The 17126-nt window shown below is 33.1% G+C and overlaps 2 protein-coding genes across 2 annotated transcripts; both read left to right on the plus strand.

The window, feature by feature from the left end:
• The first annotated feature begins 5527 nt into the window (after positions 1-5527).
• LOC106778276 (cysteine proteinase inhibitor B) lies at positions 5528-6351 on the plus strand. Its single transcript, XM_014666218.2, has one exon. It carries the CDS (start codon positions 5600-5602, stop codon positions 5990-5992), a length of 393 nt encoding a protein of 130 aa, XP_014521704.1. The 5' UTR covers positions 5528-5599; the 3' UTR covers positions 5993-6351.
• Positions 6352-10375: 4024 nt separating this feature from the next.
• Positions 10376-17042, plus strand: LOC106778289 (kinesin-like protein KIN-12B). Its single transcript, XM_014666230.2, has 16 exons — positions 10376-10848; positions 10937-11074; positions 11258-11341; positions 11447-11563; positions 11654-11713; positions 11802-11855; positions 11942-12034; positions 12481-12576; positions 12804-12949; positions 13343-13492; positions 13580-13709; positions 13800-14789; positions 14875-14973; positions 15066-15218; positions 15302-16219; positions 16490-17042. The coding sequence occupies exons 1-16, from the start codon at positions 10555-10557 to the stop codon at positions 16790-16792; spliced, it is 3825 nt and encodes a 1274-aa protein (XP_014521716.1). The 5' UTR covers positions 10376-10554; the 3' UTR covers positions 16793-17042.
• Positions 17043-17126: the final 84 nt, after the last annotated feature.

The following is a 17126-nucleotide window of genomic DNA, read 5'->3' on the forward strand; positions in this document are numbered from 1 at the left end:
ATCATAATTTTCGTTTTCTTCAATGAAGAATCAATTTTGGTTTGTTTTCTTCGATTAGATTCTAATTTTATTTTTTTATATGGAAACCAAATTTAATTTTTATATAAATATTATACTAATTTTTTTTGTTAAAATTCATAGTTTTATTAAATCTTTATTTTATTATTTTTAAATCAGTTATACCTATATTATTTCATTAAATTTGTGTTTAATTTTTGCTTACATAAAAAAAAATAACGTGATAGTTGATTTAAATTTGAAAGAAAAATTATTTACTTTTAAAATTAGAAGTAAATTCAAATTAAGATCAAATTTAATTATTATATAAATATTATACTAAAATTTGTATTAAAATTTATATTTTTATTAAGAGTTAAATATGTTTTTAATCTCTATACTTGAGGCGAATTTGGTTTTAGTCATTTTTCAAACTAAGGTATAATCCAGTCCTTTAACTTTAAAAAACTCTGGTTTTAGTCCTTTTTACCGATTTTTTTTTAATTTTATTAGTTGTTTCAAGCACGTTTCATTATAGCATTTGGATTGTTTACACTGTTTGACACATTTTTACTTCAATGTTAACTGATAAACGCGTTTGAAACAACAAATAAAGTTAAAAAAAAAAATTGGTAAAAAGGACTAAAACCAGAGTATTCTAGAGTTGAAGGACTAAATTGTACCTTAATTTGAAAATAGACTAAAATCAAAATCACCCATAGACTAAAAACATATTTAACCCTTTTATTAAATATTTCTTTCATTAGTTTTAAGACAACTTTAATTATGATATTGAAATATAATTACTAGGTTTATGTTTGATTTTTGCTGTGTATAAAAACAAAATATGATTAGAGTTAGTTTATAAATGGTTTTTTCTACTTTAAAATTAATTATAATTTTACTTTTTACATTTAAAAAAAATTAAACATGAATCTAATCATTTCTTTCCAGCTATATATTTAGAGTTAGTTTAAAATGATTAAATAAATATTTAATTTTAATAAAAATTTTAACATAACATTTATATAAAAATTAGTTTTGGTCAACTTAGAAAGTGAAAAAATAAAACTAAATTAAACAAAATTAATAAAAATTACTATTAAATTAAATATGAAATATTAACACATTCTATAAATAATGATAAGTTAATATTATCTTAACAGGTGATAATGTCACTGCTACGTGACACAGTTTTATATGTGACAGAAATATTTGACACATTATTTATCTTGTGTTAACTATTGAAACACCTTTAGAAAAGTAAATTAATTAAAATTAACATTATGATTTTATTGAATACTAAAAAAAATATTACCAAATTGAAAAAAAGTAGACAAAAATATGGATCAGAGTTGTAGTTAAGTCACTAAAAATATAAAAATATCATATGAGCAAACTTCCCTCTCTCCATCTTTCCCATTTCAAACTCCAAACTTCCACTTTCATAGACTTTGTCGTGTTTCGAAACGGAATTCCCTCCTCTCCTCTCCTGCATTTTGGTGATATGGGTAGCCAAATCAATTCCTTTAAGCTATCTTTCAACTGTATAGTCTCATACCTATACAATCTTCACATCCCTCTCATTCCGGTGTATGTTCGATTCGTCCATGTGCCCTGTAACACCCCGGCAACTTACAGGGACTGTTGACTGCCCCCACACATCACCACGAGACTTTCTAGTGTGCTTTGTCCTCACTCGCACACTTTCCGGGAAAACTTCCCGGAAGGTCACCCATCCCAGAATTTCTCCAGGCTAAGCACGCTTAACCATGGAGTTCTTATGGGTTAGGCTTCCGAAAAGTAAATGCATTTTTTGGTGATATGGGTAGCCAAATCAATTCCTGTAAGCTATCTTTCAACTATATAGTCCCATACCTATATAGTATCTAGATCCCTCTCATTCCGGTGTATGTTCGATTCGTCCATGTGCCCCTTCCACTCGAAGCCTGCCAGGAGCCGCTCCTTGTCTGTGCCCCTTGCACCATGCTTCTTGCACCGGCGATCACTCTCCGCCCTCGTCAGTGCCCGAGTGTCACATGCCCCTTCCACTCGAAGCCTGCTAGGAGCCGCTCCTTGTCCGTGCCCCCTGCACCATGCCTCTTGCACCGGCGATCGTCAGTGCCCGGGTGTCACATGCCCACCAGCTTCCGTCTGGTTCGTCCTCGAACCACATCGTACTGGGAGAGGCTAGGCTCTGATACCATCTGTAACACCCCCGCAACTTACAGGGACTGTTGACTGCCCCCACAAATCACCACGAGACTTTCCAGTGTGCTTTGTCCTCACTCGCACACTTTCCAGGAAAACTTCCCGGAAGATCACCCATCCCATAATTACTCCAGGCTAAGCACGCTTAACCATGGAGTTCTTAAGGGTTAGGCTACCGAAAAGTAAATGCATTTTGGTGATATAGGTAGTCAAATCAATTCCTTTAAGCTATCTTTCAACTGTATAGTCCCATACCTATACAGTCTCCAGATCCCTCTCATTCCGGTGTATGTTCGATTCGTCCATGTGCCCCTTCCACTCGAAGCCAGGAGCCGCTCCTTGTCCGTCCCCCTGCACCATGCCTCTTGCACCGGCGATCACTCCCCGCCCTCGTCTGTGTCCGGGTGTCACACCTCTAACCATGATCAATGCGTTCTTCTTTTCTTTTCATAGTTTTTTACCTTAATTTCTCTCACTGTCCTGTAATCCTTCAAATGTTTCACATCAGACAAAGTGTGGGAGATAAAAAAATGAACATGAAGAAAATTTGAGATTATTCGGAAAGGATGATTGATGAAATGATCCAACAAGTCGAATCAAGTTTCATTGAAAAAGAAAGAGTAATGGAGATTGTAGATAAACCATCTTCTTACACCATTTTCAGAACCGCGAATCGGAGCACCCAACCGGTCGAGCAGAAGTAGAATGAGGGTGCGGGAAGGAAGGAGTCAAAAGGGGAGAGAGCAGCGAAGGTAACGGTGCAGTGAAGAAGTCCATGGTTAGGCTTCAGTTTGTACACACTTATTAGCCCGGCCCAACTATTCCATCATAAGTTAGGCCCAAGTCACTTTTTTCTTCTAATTTTCAAAACTTGTTAAAAGTTATTAAATGGGTTTATCTATTTCTACCTAAATGGATGTTGATTATTACTTTTTGTACCTCCAATATACTGAACCCATAATAACAAGAAAGAAAGACTATTGTAGAAAAAGAAAACAGAAAATGTGGAAAAAATAAAAACTCAATTCGAGATGTTCTTTCCGTAAAATATTTCATATATGTTGGAAAGCTTTTTTTTTTTTAAATTTATTTCATTTAATTCAGAAAACCCTTTCCTAAATACATTTCATATAAAGATAATTTAGAAAACTTATTTTAAATCACATAATGTGTTCCAGAAACTTATTTCCGAATGTATTTTATATATTTCAGGAATTTTGATTAAAAAATCTTATTCTGAAAATTTTGTACAACAGATAATTCGAAAGTTAGTTTTATAAAAGATAAAACAGTCATTTTAAAAATTCAAGCCGATACGCCAATAAATTATAAAGGTGCAAGAAGTAAAGTCTATGGATGTTTAGTAAGGTTTGATTAGTCTTTATATGCTTTTAATTCATTTTCTCCTATTATTTGTTTTTAGTTCAATTAAGTTTTAGATGCTTTTATATGTACTTTTCTGTTTTCTTTTTTTCACCCATAATGGTACTTCTCAAACTATGGTTCAAAAGTATAATAAAAATTTCTATACTTCCTTATTTTCAATATTTTATAGATTGGATATCTTAGAAAGTATTTTTAGATTCTGAAATGTCTTCCGAAATATTTATTTTGATTTTTTTTGTATTCGTAATCATGTATAATCTAATAAAAAGTTTAATTACTAATTTCATTTGTGTTATTTTTTATACTCAATTGAATTTTTATATTGTTTACACTGGTGAAATTAATGATAACATTATTAATAGGTGATTGCAGTAACTCTAAATCTTTTTTTTTTCAAACTTTTTCTTATGTGAAGATACAAATCGAAATCATTCCCTTCAAATGTAAAAATAACTATATTATCCTATATAATGATATTTTAATAATTTTTTTTAACAATCTTTGGACAACAAGACACATGTCACTATTTTATTGGTATGTTTGAATTTATTCTAAAAAATATTTGAAATAGACAATCACAAAGTGTCATGTATGCGTTGTCAAAAAAGAGTTGTTAAAAAAACATTTTCCATTATATTAAAAAGGAAAAAGTTTCTATAAAAAACTTTTTTTACAAATTTGCATTTGTGTGATAGTATGTGATTGGTCCGTTTCAAATATTTTTTTAAAATAAATTTAAATAGATTAATAAAATAATGACATTATCTTGTTATAAAAAATTAAAATATCATAATTCTATTAAAAAATTTAATTTTTATTTATTACATTATTGAATACATAAACTTAATTGTCAATTTTGTAAATTATAAAAGATCACACTGAACAAAAAAAATTAATTAAATCAATTTAACACATGAAAAATGAATTAAAATTTAATAACAAAAATATGAAAACCAACAAATCAAAGTCTAAAATATAAGCACAAAATAGTAATCAAAATTTTAGTACCAACAAAAACGTAATTCGATGGTCGATTAGAATGAACCCGTAATAAACTTGTTTGTAAATGTCGATAAAAAGCAGAAAACAATGACCTGCCACAGTTCCCAAAAATATTGCAATTATTTTAAATATATTCCATTTTATGATTTAGATATACTAAAATTCATAAAAATGTACTATCACATTATATTTAATAAACATTATAATTTTTAATAAATTTCAACTACCGTACAAACAATCTTCAATTAATTGTCCTACACACCGTTCGAACTCTTCTTTATATATATATATATATATATATATATATATATATATATCATTTTCCGTTCTTTTTCTATGCATTTCTCTTTATTCGCATGGTTTGTTATCGTAATCCTCTTTTTTCTTTATTTGAACCGTATATACCACTTTTCTTAATCCAGAGCAGTACCACTCTCGATGGAATAACATAGAATAGTATATTATATTAAAAAAACATTAAACTTTTCACTAAAGAACATTCATGGAAGAATATAACCGCATAGTGACACCAACATCTTAATCAGCTGAAGCAATAATGAATTTAAAGGCATCATCAGAATCACATAGTGACACCATGGCTAGCTATAGCAGTGCTTGCATGCATGCATCCTCCAAACGTGGCAGTCTCTCAAGAACATGGTGGCTTATCTGTCAGTCTCTCACGAAACCACCAAATTCACAATGTTACGCTGATGCATGGAGCAGGACCACGCCATGCACCACCACCATGTATATTTTGTCTGTCATGTCCCATGCCTTGCACCAGAACCCAATAAGATATAGATAACTCAATTATTCTCTTTAATCAACAACTCCATAAAACCTCATCCTGCATAAAATGCGGCACCACATCCTTTTGCTCTTACGTGTCCAAACCAAACACATGCAAAACCTCACTCTATATATATCTCTCATATTCTACATTCTACTTCGACCAAGTTGAACAAACGTTATAGAAAAAGTATTAAGGTTAATTACTTGGATGATGGCTGTGACTCTCACGATCCTGGTCACCTTGCTCTCGGTTCTTTCTTCTGCATCGTGTGCTCGTTTGGTTGGGGGGAAGACGGAGATCCCTAACGTGAGGACAAACAGGGAAGTGCAAGAGCTCGGGAGGTTCTCGGTGGAGGAGTACAACAACGGTTTGAAGCTGTGGGGGAACGACAGCGATAACGAGAGAGAGAAATTGAGCTTTACAGAAGTGGTGGAGGCGCAGCAACAAGTGGTGTCAGGGTTGAAGTACTATTTGAAGATCTCTGCTACTCATAGAGGGACTCACAAAATGTTCTCCTCAGTGGTGGTGGTAAAGCCATGGCTTCCTTCCAAGAAGCTCCTCCACTTTGCACCTGCATCCCCCACCGACACTGACCAGTGAAGATTATAAGAGAGAGAGAAAGAGAGAGAATCCTTATAGAATAATAACCATGGAGGTTATTGACTAGATATGCATGGTAATAATTTTTTCCTACATGTACTTTTTGTATGGTGTGTGTGGGGAGAACGGGAATTTTCGACTAAAATTTGAAATCTATATATATATACATGAATACTAATCATGTGTACCAGAGAAAATATGAGTATTAATATATAATTATTGTAAGTTTGTGTCCTGAAAAGTGTTCTGAATATATGTTCTGTAGTGAATGTAACTGGGACCAGGTTTGAGTGTTTATTTGTGACATCATGGGTTTTAGGAACCTTATAAACAACAAGTGCAGTTGTTTTTTTCCACTATATACTTGATTACATTTTTTATATATTACATTTTTAATTTTTGAAATCCATAAATCATCCGATAGCTTCTGTAATATCTTAGCTTCTGAAGCTTCTAACATCTTTGTTTAGTCAAAACTCTGCCTCTCGGTTATCTCATGGATGCCTTATGATATAAGATTAGTTTTTTTTTTTTTTTTAACAATTTTTTACAGGATACGTTTCATTTAAAATTATTAAAAGAATTTTTCTATTATTAATTATTATATTTCAGTAATATTGCTTCAATAACAAAGTATTATTTAATATTGGTTTTAATCAAGGAGAAAAACTTCAATCAAGCGAAAAGATTGAATTATGATTTTAATCATTATATAATTTGATTTGTTAGTTTTAAGTGGAACATTAATTATTGATTATTAAGAGAGTAATGATATTTTAATAAAATTGGTTCAATAAATGAAGTAGTTAATGTTGGTTTTAATCTATGAGGGAAAAAACTATAATTATTAAGGCACTAATTAGATTAGATTAAAGTAATTAAGTCAAAAATACTGAATTATGAATGAAGTATATTTTTAACATTGGTGAAGAAATCTGACAGGGTCTTAAGGGTTTATTTGAGAAAGAAGAGAGAAAAAACTGAATATAAAATAGAATGGAGGGGTAGTAGTACTGGAAAAATTGTGGGTGTATGCATTTTATGGTCAGCGTATTTTTTCTTTCACATATCATAATAATATCATAATAGGTTCAATCTAAACTTATGATAGATTTTCACTTATGGGGATATGCTTAATAGAATATGTCGAATGAAATGAATTCATTTTCAAAACTAACTTAATAAAATTCATTTCAAATATTTTGAAATTGTCTAATATATAATTTGTATATCAAATTGTTTATCAAATCATATATTAAATCCACTGCAATGTCTGGAGCTATTAAATCCAATAACCTTCACTGCATTGTATCAAGTTTTTATAATTTATTAATACTTAAAATAAAAGAAACTCGCTTAATTATAACGTCTTCCATGTCTGGACCTTCTGAACCTTCCGTTAGAAGTTTTCATTGGAGATGAATCTTAATTTTTTTAATATCTTATTTTATGAATCTTAATTTTTTAATATCTTATTTTATGAATAGTAACTATAGTAATATTTATACAAATAAGAGTATACATATATTTCATTATGTAATAGTCACATTCATAATTGTCTAATTGACATAGACACTAAATATAAATAATCAATACTTATTTCAACTCACGACACATAACATCATATTATACTCTCATAGTTCATTTCAACTCACATAACATCATATTATACTCTCATAGTTGATCAATAGGTTTGTTATTCAACTTGTAATGTGTCTTGGATAGGGGTAGGTTAGCAAAGGTTGCAGGGTTGTACATCTAAAAACAATGAAACGGTGAAACAACATTGTGGATAATCCAGTTTCGTCAAGTTGTGTATACATTCATTTCATCATTTTCAGTCAATCTCTTGCAGTCTTCCTGTACTACATCATCCAGTTTCCAAAGATCTCTGGCTACTGATGCTGGAAACACGCTTGTAAGATCTTTACATTTCGTAACATGCACTTGTTGTAGATGGTGAATTCGTATAATTCATGAGGATCTTTATTCCAAACATTCTTTAGATTTGACAAGTTAGATAAAGTCAATTTTTCCAGATGAAGAGTAGTTAACGTGTTTTTTTTTTTTTGGAAAATGGTATTTTAACACCAAATTTTGACATTGTGCACGTGTCAAAATATAATTAGACGATTTTAAATTAAAAAAAAAACTTTAATTTTTTTCTTCCAATGACCTTGTCTCAACTTCTTTTAATTTGAAATCGTCCAAACACATTTTGACACGTGTGTAATATCAAAATAGTGTCAAAAATTAGTGTTAAAATATCATTTTTCATTTTTTTTACATTGGACATCAAATGTGGTTTTCACATAATCACAATTTAAAATATATATTTTTTATTTATTAAGTATTATAAAAAAAACATATTAAAAATAATCTTAGTTTAGCGCAAACTTATTTATGTAATATTTTTGCCAAATCCTTTGACCAGAAAGTAGACAAGTTACATATTATTGTTATTGATCAAAACAAATATTTTATTTTATTAGTTGGAATTTGCTTTGCCAACTCCAAGTTGCGAAAGGCTAGCAAACACTCGTACCGACAATCTTAAATTCTACCATAAATCTGTAATACAGCGAAAAAGTTCATCAAAAAGTCGTATGTAATACCATAAATCTGTAAGTAAGACAGGGAATATATATATAATCACAAAGTTTTTTAATATAATATATTCATGGTAATCTTCATTTCCTTTTTTTTTTTTATTTGATCTGCATAGCAAATTTCAACATCATTAATTGTTAATAATTACAAATTATTTATATAAATCTCCGTGTATATTACAAGCAAATAGTGAAGTTACTATGATAACAAAAAGTAAATTAAATTAGTTAACTTTCGTTACTAATATTATAAAGTCATAATTTAAAATATATATAAAGTTACCCATTTTAAACTATAACTATATTTAACAATGCTTCTTTATAATTTAAAATATGATATTTTTTACTGACAAGTATGACTGTGATCAATTAGTAAAAGAACAAAATTACATTTAGTTATACCATGTGAATGCGTGTGTTTTTATTTAATAAATTTATAAGAAATAAATATGTTTTTAGTCTCTATATTTTGAAATGATTTTGATTTTAGTCATTTTTACTAAATTTTTTTAATTCTATTTACTGTTTTATTAATTTTTTTTACTAAATTGTTTTTTAATTTAAAGAAGAAACTAAAACTAAAATCGCCTCTAAAAACATATTTAATCCAACTTATAATTATTTAAGGTACACAGATAATAATTAGTTTACTTTTAATAGTAAAAAAATTATGCTCGTTAAAATTTATTTAGTATATACGTGGATTTTACTATTATATTATACCTTCGAAAACATTCATTTATTATTTTATTATAATATTATACGTAATTAAGCATCTTTTGTATAGTGGTTCTCGAAACATGGGATTGATTACACCGCTTGAGAATTATGTTTGATCAGAAATTTTATTTTTAGGCTTACTATTTATTTTTAATTTTAATATTTTTAATACTTGTATTATATATATATTTTAATTATTTTGACCTATGATTTCAATATTATTAAGAGGAGTCTATTCACACTTCTAAATGGTGTTGACTATATATACTTGTACATTTAAGTTTTATAAGACAAAATGTTCATATCATTTTGAAAACTCATCATTCTCTAACATTATTAATATGATAATACTGACTCCTTTTAATAAATAATAGAATCACATTGAGTAAAAAAAATGTGAAAGACATTAAACAATTATTACATATAATATAACTATGCCTAAATGTATTTTTCTTTAAACTATGAAAATACTTCAATTTTAAAAGATTATTACTTTCCTATTTAATCATGGGTTACGTGATTTAAATTTGGACAGTTTCTAAAGATCTAAGAAATTACTGAAGTTATTTGTCACAAGATAATTCCAAAATTATGATCATAAGAATCATTTAATGAGATGAACATTGATGTTATTTAATTGGATAATCATATTGAAATTATTAAATGTTATTTTGTTGTTAAGATTTTTTTCTAGTTATTGTCGAGTTATTTAAGTAGGTAATGAAAGTTTCAACATTATGAAAATTTAACTTAGAAGTAGTGACATAATTGATTTTTATAAAAATCCACTTCCATTAATATTAAAGTGATGATCATATAAGTTGTTTAGTGAAGTTTATTTAATATTGTTGAATTTAAGACTTTGTTAAGCACTATAGTCTAAGCTAGTAATAATTTAATGATACACATAATGATAACAAGCAGTTTGGTTTTCAATGTCGGTAAGGAAAAAGAAAGGGTCCAGACCCGAGTTCCATCGGATCCTGGTGTTTTCCGGGTTTCCGGATCCAGTGAGACGCTCCAGATCCAACACAAATTCAAAAAGTTAATTTCGCTCTCTATTATCTTTCTATCTCATTCTTTATTCTTTCTTCCTTTCTCTGTCAACTCAACTCCTCTCTCTAATAATTCAAATCCTTATCCCTCCAACGGCTCTTTCCAAACCCCATCATCTTTCTTCTTACCTTTCCCCATTTCGTTCGCTTTCTGTGTTCTTCTCCTCTCTGCCCCAAAATGAAGCACTTCATGCTCCCAAGAAACCCTCTCAGGGACGCAGAACTCGCTTCCGCGGCCACCACAGCCGCCTCTCCTAGCTCCGCCAAAACCCGCCCCTCTCGCAAGCACAAACACTCCAAAGAGAATGACCCTCCCTCCGATCCCAATCTCGCCGTTCCTTCCCCCGCTAAGTTCAAGAGTCCCTTGCCTCCGAGACCCCCCGCTTCCAACCCTCTCAAGCGAAAGCTCGCCATGGCTGCCGATGCCCTAACCGACAATTCCCTCCCCGCATCCTCCGATTCCGGCGTCAAGGTTGCTTTCGCCTATTACTCTTTTCGACTTCTTACTTTCTAATGTCTTCTATCTGACTTCACTTTCTCGCTTCTTGCCTTTTTTGCAGGTTATTGTGAGGATGAGGCCGCTCTGTCCCGACAAGGACGAAGGAGATCCCACTGTTCAGAAGGTTTCCAATGATTCATTGTCCATCAATGGCCACAACTTCACCTTCGATTCCGTTGCTGACACTGCGGCTACTCAGGCAGGGTTTCTATTTTTAGTCATGCTCAGTACCGTTCTTTTATCCTTTGTTTGAAAGAGATGTTCCCTAACGCGATTTTTCGCCACAAGGACTGTGATCAAACCTTAATTTAAAACCGTGGTTTTATCTTCTTCAGAATTATTGATTTCGGTGTTTGATGCGCTTTGGGATCTTGTTTTTCAGCTGGATATTTTCGAACATGTTGGTGCGCCACTGGTGGAGCACTGCTTGGCTGGTTTCAATAGTTCGGTTTTTGCTTATGGACAGGTTTTTCTTCTTCCCGTTGACTTTTAATTTAACTTTTAGTTTTGTCCTGTTGCTGCCGCTCCTGTGTTGTTGAGTTTGATGATGTTGTGTTTTTGAACTTGCTAGACGGGGAGTGGGAAGACTTATACGATGTGGGGTCCTGCTAACTGTTTGTCGGAAGAAAACGATCAGCAAGGACTTGCACCCCGTGTTTTTCAGCAACTATTTGCACGCATAAATGAAGTAAATATTCAATTTTGGTTTCTTGTAAAATTATTTGAAGTGTTTGCACCATTTTCGTGACGTTTACTAACTGTTGCATTTCTTGCACAGGAGCAAACTAAGCATTCTGACAAGCAACTCAACTATCAGTGCAACTGTTCTTTTCTTGAGGTTGATTAACTCTAACTTGCTTCTTCCCTGTTGGAGACCTGTTTAACCTTGTCAGTAAGTCCATTTGACACAAAGTTTGTTTTTGCAGATATACAATGAGCAAATCATGGATCTATTGGATCCAAGTCTGAAAAACCTACAGGTAAATTCTAAAACACCATTTGTGTTAATTGCTTTTCTCGTGCTTAGCAATTTTGTGCTGGAACTGATGTTTTGTCTTTTGTCCAGATTCGAGAAGATGTCAAATCTGGTGTCTATGTTGAAAATCTTACAGAGGAGCCCGTGTCTTCAATTAAGGATGTAACTCAGCTTTTAATAAAGGTATTTGTCACAATTACCACCGGTGTTATATTAACACATGTTCTCTTTATTTTATGACTCAGTTTTGAGCATTGTCTTAAGGGGCAATATCATTAACCTCATTAACTAGTTTTAGCCTGGTGTTGTACAGCAGCTATTTTCTTATGCTTTCAAACATGATGCTCAATGGAAAGCAGTGAAGTTGTTAGAAGAAAATGGAGAGATTTTATGTCATGCATTGCTATGATTTTAATTAAATAATAAACTTTTGGTTTCACTTGTGTAAAGTTTTCTGGAAGAGTAGACTCTTAAAGAACATTTATGTAGAAACTCTGCTTCAAACGCTTATTATTGTTTTGCTTCAATTAAACAAATTTAATACAATGTAGGTCTTATGGCTGTAGAGAATGCCACAACATCCCCTTCGATGTAAAGTGTTTTACTGATATCTGCATTTCATATTGCAGGGACTATCAAACAGAAGAACCGGTGCAACCAGTATAAATTCAGAGAGTTCCCGCTCACACACTGTTTTAATTTGTGTAGTTGAATCTCGATGCAAGGTGATACACTATCTCAAGTGTCTATAATGTGCACTTTTAGTAATGATGAGTGGACTGCTGGTATTAATGATAGAATAATAGATCCTATGTTAATGCAGACAGTTGAAAGTGTTTGATTAAGCTAATATGAAAGCTTAAGAAATCTGTTCATCCTGAATTTTTGTTCTTCTCAACAATAGTTTGCCAAAAGAACTTTGCAGTGTTTTGAAGTAAATTCATGTTTGCAGAGTACAGCAGATGGTGTGAGCAGATTTAAAACAAGTAGGATCAATCTTGTTGATTTAGCTGGGTCAGAAAGACAAAAATCAACCGGCGCTGCCGGAGAGCGATTGAAAGAAGCTGGGAATATTAATAGATCACTCTCACAGCTTGGGTATGGTTTAACTTGTGAGTGTATTATATTGAGAGCAAATAAGTGTTGAAGATAATTACAAATGGTGAATTAAAGCTTTGAATACCAAGCCAGGAACACAAGAAAGTAGAAAATCTTGTATGTGATTTGTTGAGGCTTTAACGAAAGCCCAGAAATAAGCCAAATATCACAGTATCCTGAAGTGCCAGCTTCAGGTGCTAGGATAAATGTTAACAAAGACAGTTCAGCACTGAAAGTTACATTTTCTTAATGTTAGGACACTATGAACGTAATTTAGGCCAGTAAAACAAACAAATGGCAAAACTAGATTATGGCACAGATGCAAGTGTTTTTTGGAATCATGGATTTCTTTATTATAAGCTAGTACTTTACTGAGGTTAAATTGTACTGCAGGAATTTGATAAATATTCTTGCGGAAGTCTCTCAATCGGGAAAGCAGCGGCATATACCATATAGAGATTCGAGGCTGACATTTCTGTTGCAGGAGTCTCTTGGAGGAAATGCAAAATTAGCAATGATTTGTGCTATTTCACCAGCGCAAAGGTAGTATGTGAAGCACTGCTCATTCGAAATGTTTTACCTTCTAATTCTTTTGTACTACAGAATTTTTTAAATGTCTCGGTTGTGTAGTTGTAGAAGTGAAACATTTAGTACACTGAGATTTGCGCAACGTGCAAAAGCTATCAAGAACAAGGCAGTTGTTAATGAAGTTATGGAAGAAGATGTGAAGCACTTGCGACAAGTGATACGGCAACTAAGGGTATATTTTTGTGATAATTTTAAATCACCTTCTGTTTTTCCATTCTTCATTTTGCTTTTGTAGTAGCTTAGAAGTGTATGATATTGACAGGATGAGCTCCATCGAATTAAAGAAAATGGCTACAACCCAATGGGCTCAAGTGGAGGTCATTCAGCAGCTTGGATCCGGCGAAGCTTGAATTTGTTACAGTCCAGCCTCAATCGACCTCCACCATTATCTCGTGTTGATGAAGATGGCGATGAGGAGATGGAAATTGACGAGGAAGTTATTGAGGACCATGATGAAGCTTCCTGCAATACCAATTTGCCGAGTAATTGTAATACTGCAGCTGATAATGACAATGGAATGAACACTGATGATCAGGATTTAGCTCAACCTAGTGAGGAGAAAAATATACCTGGCAGTAAAAGTCTCAGTGAAGAACCATCATGTCCAATGGGTGAATCTGACATTGGAAGTTTTACCGGTTTTTCAGCCCCAGATGTGCCCAGTGAGTCTCCTAGTGCAGCAATGAATTGTGTCTCACCTGCCAGCCTTAGCATAGTTCAGTGTGATTTGTCCCCGATCCTTAAATCCCCAGCTCCTAGTGTTTCTCCTAGAATCAGTACCAGCAGAAAAAGTCTGAGGACATCAACAGGGTTGTCTCCTTCTGAGAGCGATCTTCATGTTGAAAAAGATTTGGGAATTAGAACTAGCAATAAGAAAAACTCTTATTCTGCCTGTAGTAGTCAGACAGCTCCACATTTCATTAGTAAAACAGAAAATTTAGCAGCAAGCATACGCCATGGTCTTGAAGTTATTGATAGTTACCAACGCAATTCAGCTTTGAGGCAGTCAGCAAACAGGTTTTCCTTACGGCCAAGAGAATCTAGATTAGTTTTTCCAGTTGACAAAGTTGATGTGGGCCTGCAGACTTCTCTTGATGATAATGTTGGAGAGAATTCTGTTTTATTCACCTGTAGTAATTGTAAAAGCAGAGCACAACTTGAGGCCAACGAGACTGACAATAACTCAAACCTACAGTTAGTACCGTTTGAATGTCCTGGGTCTGTTGATAGGCCAAAGAAACAAGTGCTCAAAGTAGGTGTAAAAATTCAGTTGCATTTCTTTTGTAGAACTTGCATTCATTATATCGGTTATAACTCGTTTTACTTCTGTTAATTAGGCAGTAGAAAAGGTTTTGGCAGAATCTATAAGGAGAGAAATGGCACTTGAAGAGTTTTGTGCCAAGCAGAGTTCTGAGATATTGCATCTTAATCGCCTGGTAAATTTCTTTCTTATTTACAACCATCTCATTTTTTTTTTTTTTTTTTTTGTGTACGATGTTATTAATGAATGCTTCCCTTGTACTTGTAGGTGGAACAGTACAAGCATGAGAGGGAATGCAATGCTATAATTACACAGACAAGGGAAGATAAAATTCTTCGTCTTGAGAGCCTCATGGATGGTGTTCTACCCACCGAAGAGTTCATGGCAGAAGAACTAGTGGCTCTTAACCATGAACACAAGGTAGAAATATGTTCTTTTGCCCTTCACATTTATGAACAGTAGTCTGATATTTTACGCTCATAATGTGTGATTACTATCAACAGTTGTTAAAGGATAAGTACGAGAATCATCCAGAAGTTTTGGAAATGAAGATAGAGTTGAAAAAGGTGCAAGATGAATTGGAAAAGTATCAAAATTTCTATAAATTTGGGGAGAGAGAAGTGCTGATGGAAGAGATACAAAGTTTGAGAAGCCAGCTTCAATTTTATATTGACTCTTCATCAACATCATCAAGGAAGCAATATCCTCTATTGCAATTGACGTTGTCCTCTGATCCCAGTACGGCAGCAACCCTCGCTGCCATTCCAGAGTTGACAGATGAGAGAGAGGAGATAAACGAAATTCTAGCATCATCCAATAGCGATATTGAAGCAAAGGAAATTCTAGAATCCTCCAAGAACAATAATGAAGCAAATGAAATTCTAGCATCATCCAAGAATGATATTGAAGCACAATTTGAACAAGAAAGAATTAAATGGACTGAGGCAGAAAGCAGGTGGATTTGTCTTTCTGAAGAACTTAGAGCTGAGCTTGAAAGTAGCAGGTTGCTATCTGAAAAGAGGAAGCAGGAATTAGATGCTGAGAGGCAGTGTACTCAGGAGCTTCAGGAAGCCATGCACATGGCTATAGATGGGCATGCAAGACTTTTAGAACAATATGCAGATTTGGAAGAGAAACACATCCATTTGCTTGCAAGGCATAGACAGATCCAAGATGGAATTGAGGATGTCAAGAAAGCGGCTTCCAGAGCAGGAGTAAGAGGTGCAGAATCTAAGTTCATTAATGCCCTTGCTGCTGAAATTTCAGCGTTAAAAGCGGAAAGAGAAAAAGAACGAAGAATCTTAAGGGATGAAAATAAAGGGCTTCAGTCCCAGTTGAAGGACACTGCGGAAGCAGTACAAGCTGCTGGTGAACTGCTTTTGCGGCTTAAAGAGGCTGAAGAAACTGTCACTGCTGCACAGGTTAGCAACAATTCAAATACCCTCCATGTTTGGTTTTATCAACTGGATGACTTTTTATTATGTTTAGTTGCTGTGATTGTAATTTCACTAACTGAGCCGGACTTTTTACATGAAATTTGCAGAATCTTATGATATGATTATCTTTTGAAATTGAAGTCTTTATACTTACTGCAGTTGGAAATCAATATTTTATCTAGTAGTGGTGAAATTTTTAAACCGCTGCAGTTCGGTTCTCTAACTGAGCCTAACTTTTTAACATGTAATTTGCAGAAACGGGCTATGGATGCAGAACAGGAAGCCGCCAAGGCCTACAAACAAATTGACAAGTTGAAGAAGAAACATGAGAAGGAGATCATCACACTTAATGAGCTCCTTGCAGAAGCACGTTTACCAAAGGAATCGGTACGACCAACTTATGATGACGATGTCGTCATGCCCAGTTATGACGACTCAAAGGAACCAAACAGTTTTAATGATCGGTTTGAGCCATTTCATAATAATGCAGAGTATGGCGAGCTTGCAAAACTAGCAGAACCATCATGGTTCTCTGGTTACGATAGATGTAACATATAAATATATCATCTCATTACAGTGTGTCATTTGTATTAATTTGTCCATATATGATTTGAAAAAAAAGGTTGTATTCTTTCGTTCTTACTTTTTGTGAGCATAAACGAGTTTATCTCCCCATTTATCTCCTTGCAGAAGCACGTTGAGTAGACAACATTTACCTGATAGCGATTGTCGGTTGCAAAGTAGATGATGCAGCTCGTCATTCTTTGTTATTCTTAATTCCAATTTATGAAATTATATTATTAACATATTTCCATTTTTTTGTCTTAATAGCTGGAATTTGGGTTGGAGAAGGAAAATAATTGAATTGAATAAACTTAATATAACTTTTTTG

The sequence above is a fragment of the Vigna radiata genome, unplaced genomic scaffold, assembly GCF_000741045.1.
Source record: "Vigna radiata var. radiata cultivar VC1973A unplaced genomic scaffold, Vradiata_ver6 scaffold_246, whole genome shotgun sequence".
NCBI classification, from domain to species: domain Eukaryota; kingdom Viridiplantae; phylum Streptophyta; class Magnoliopsida; order Fabales; family Fabaceae; genus Vigna; species Vigna radiata.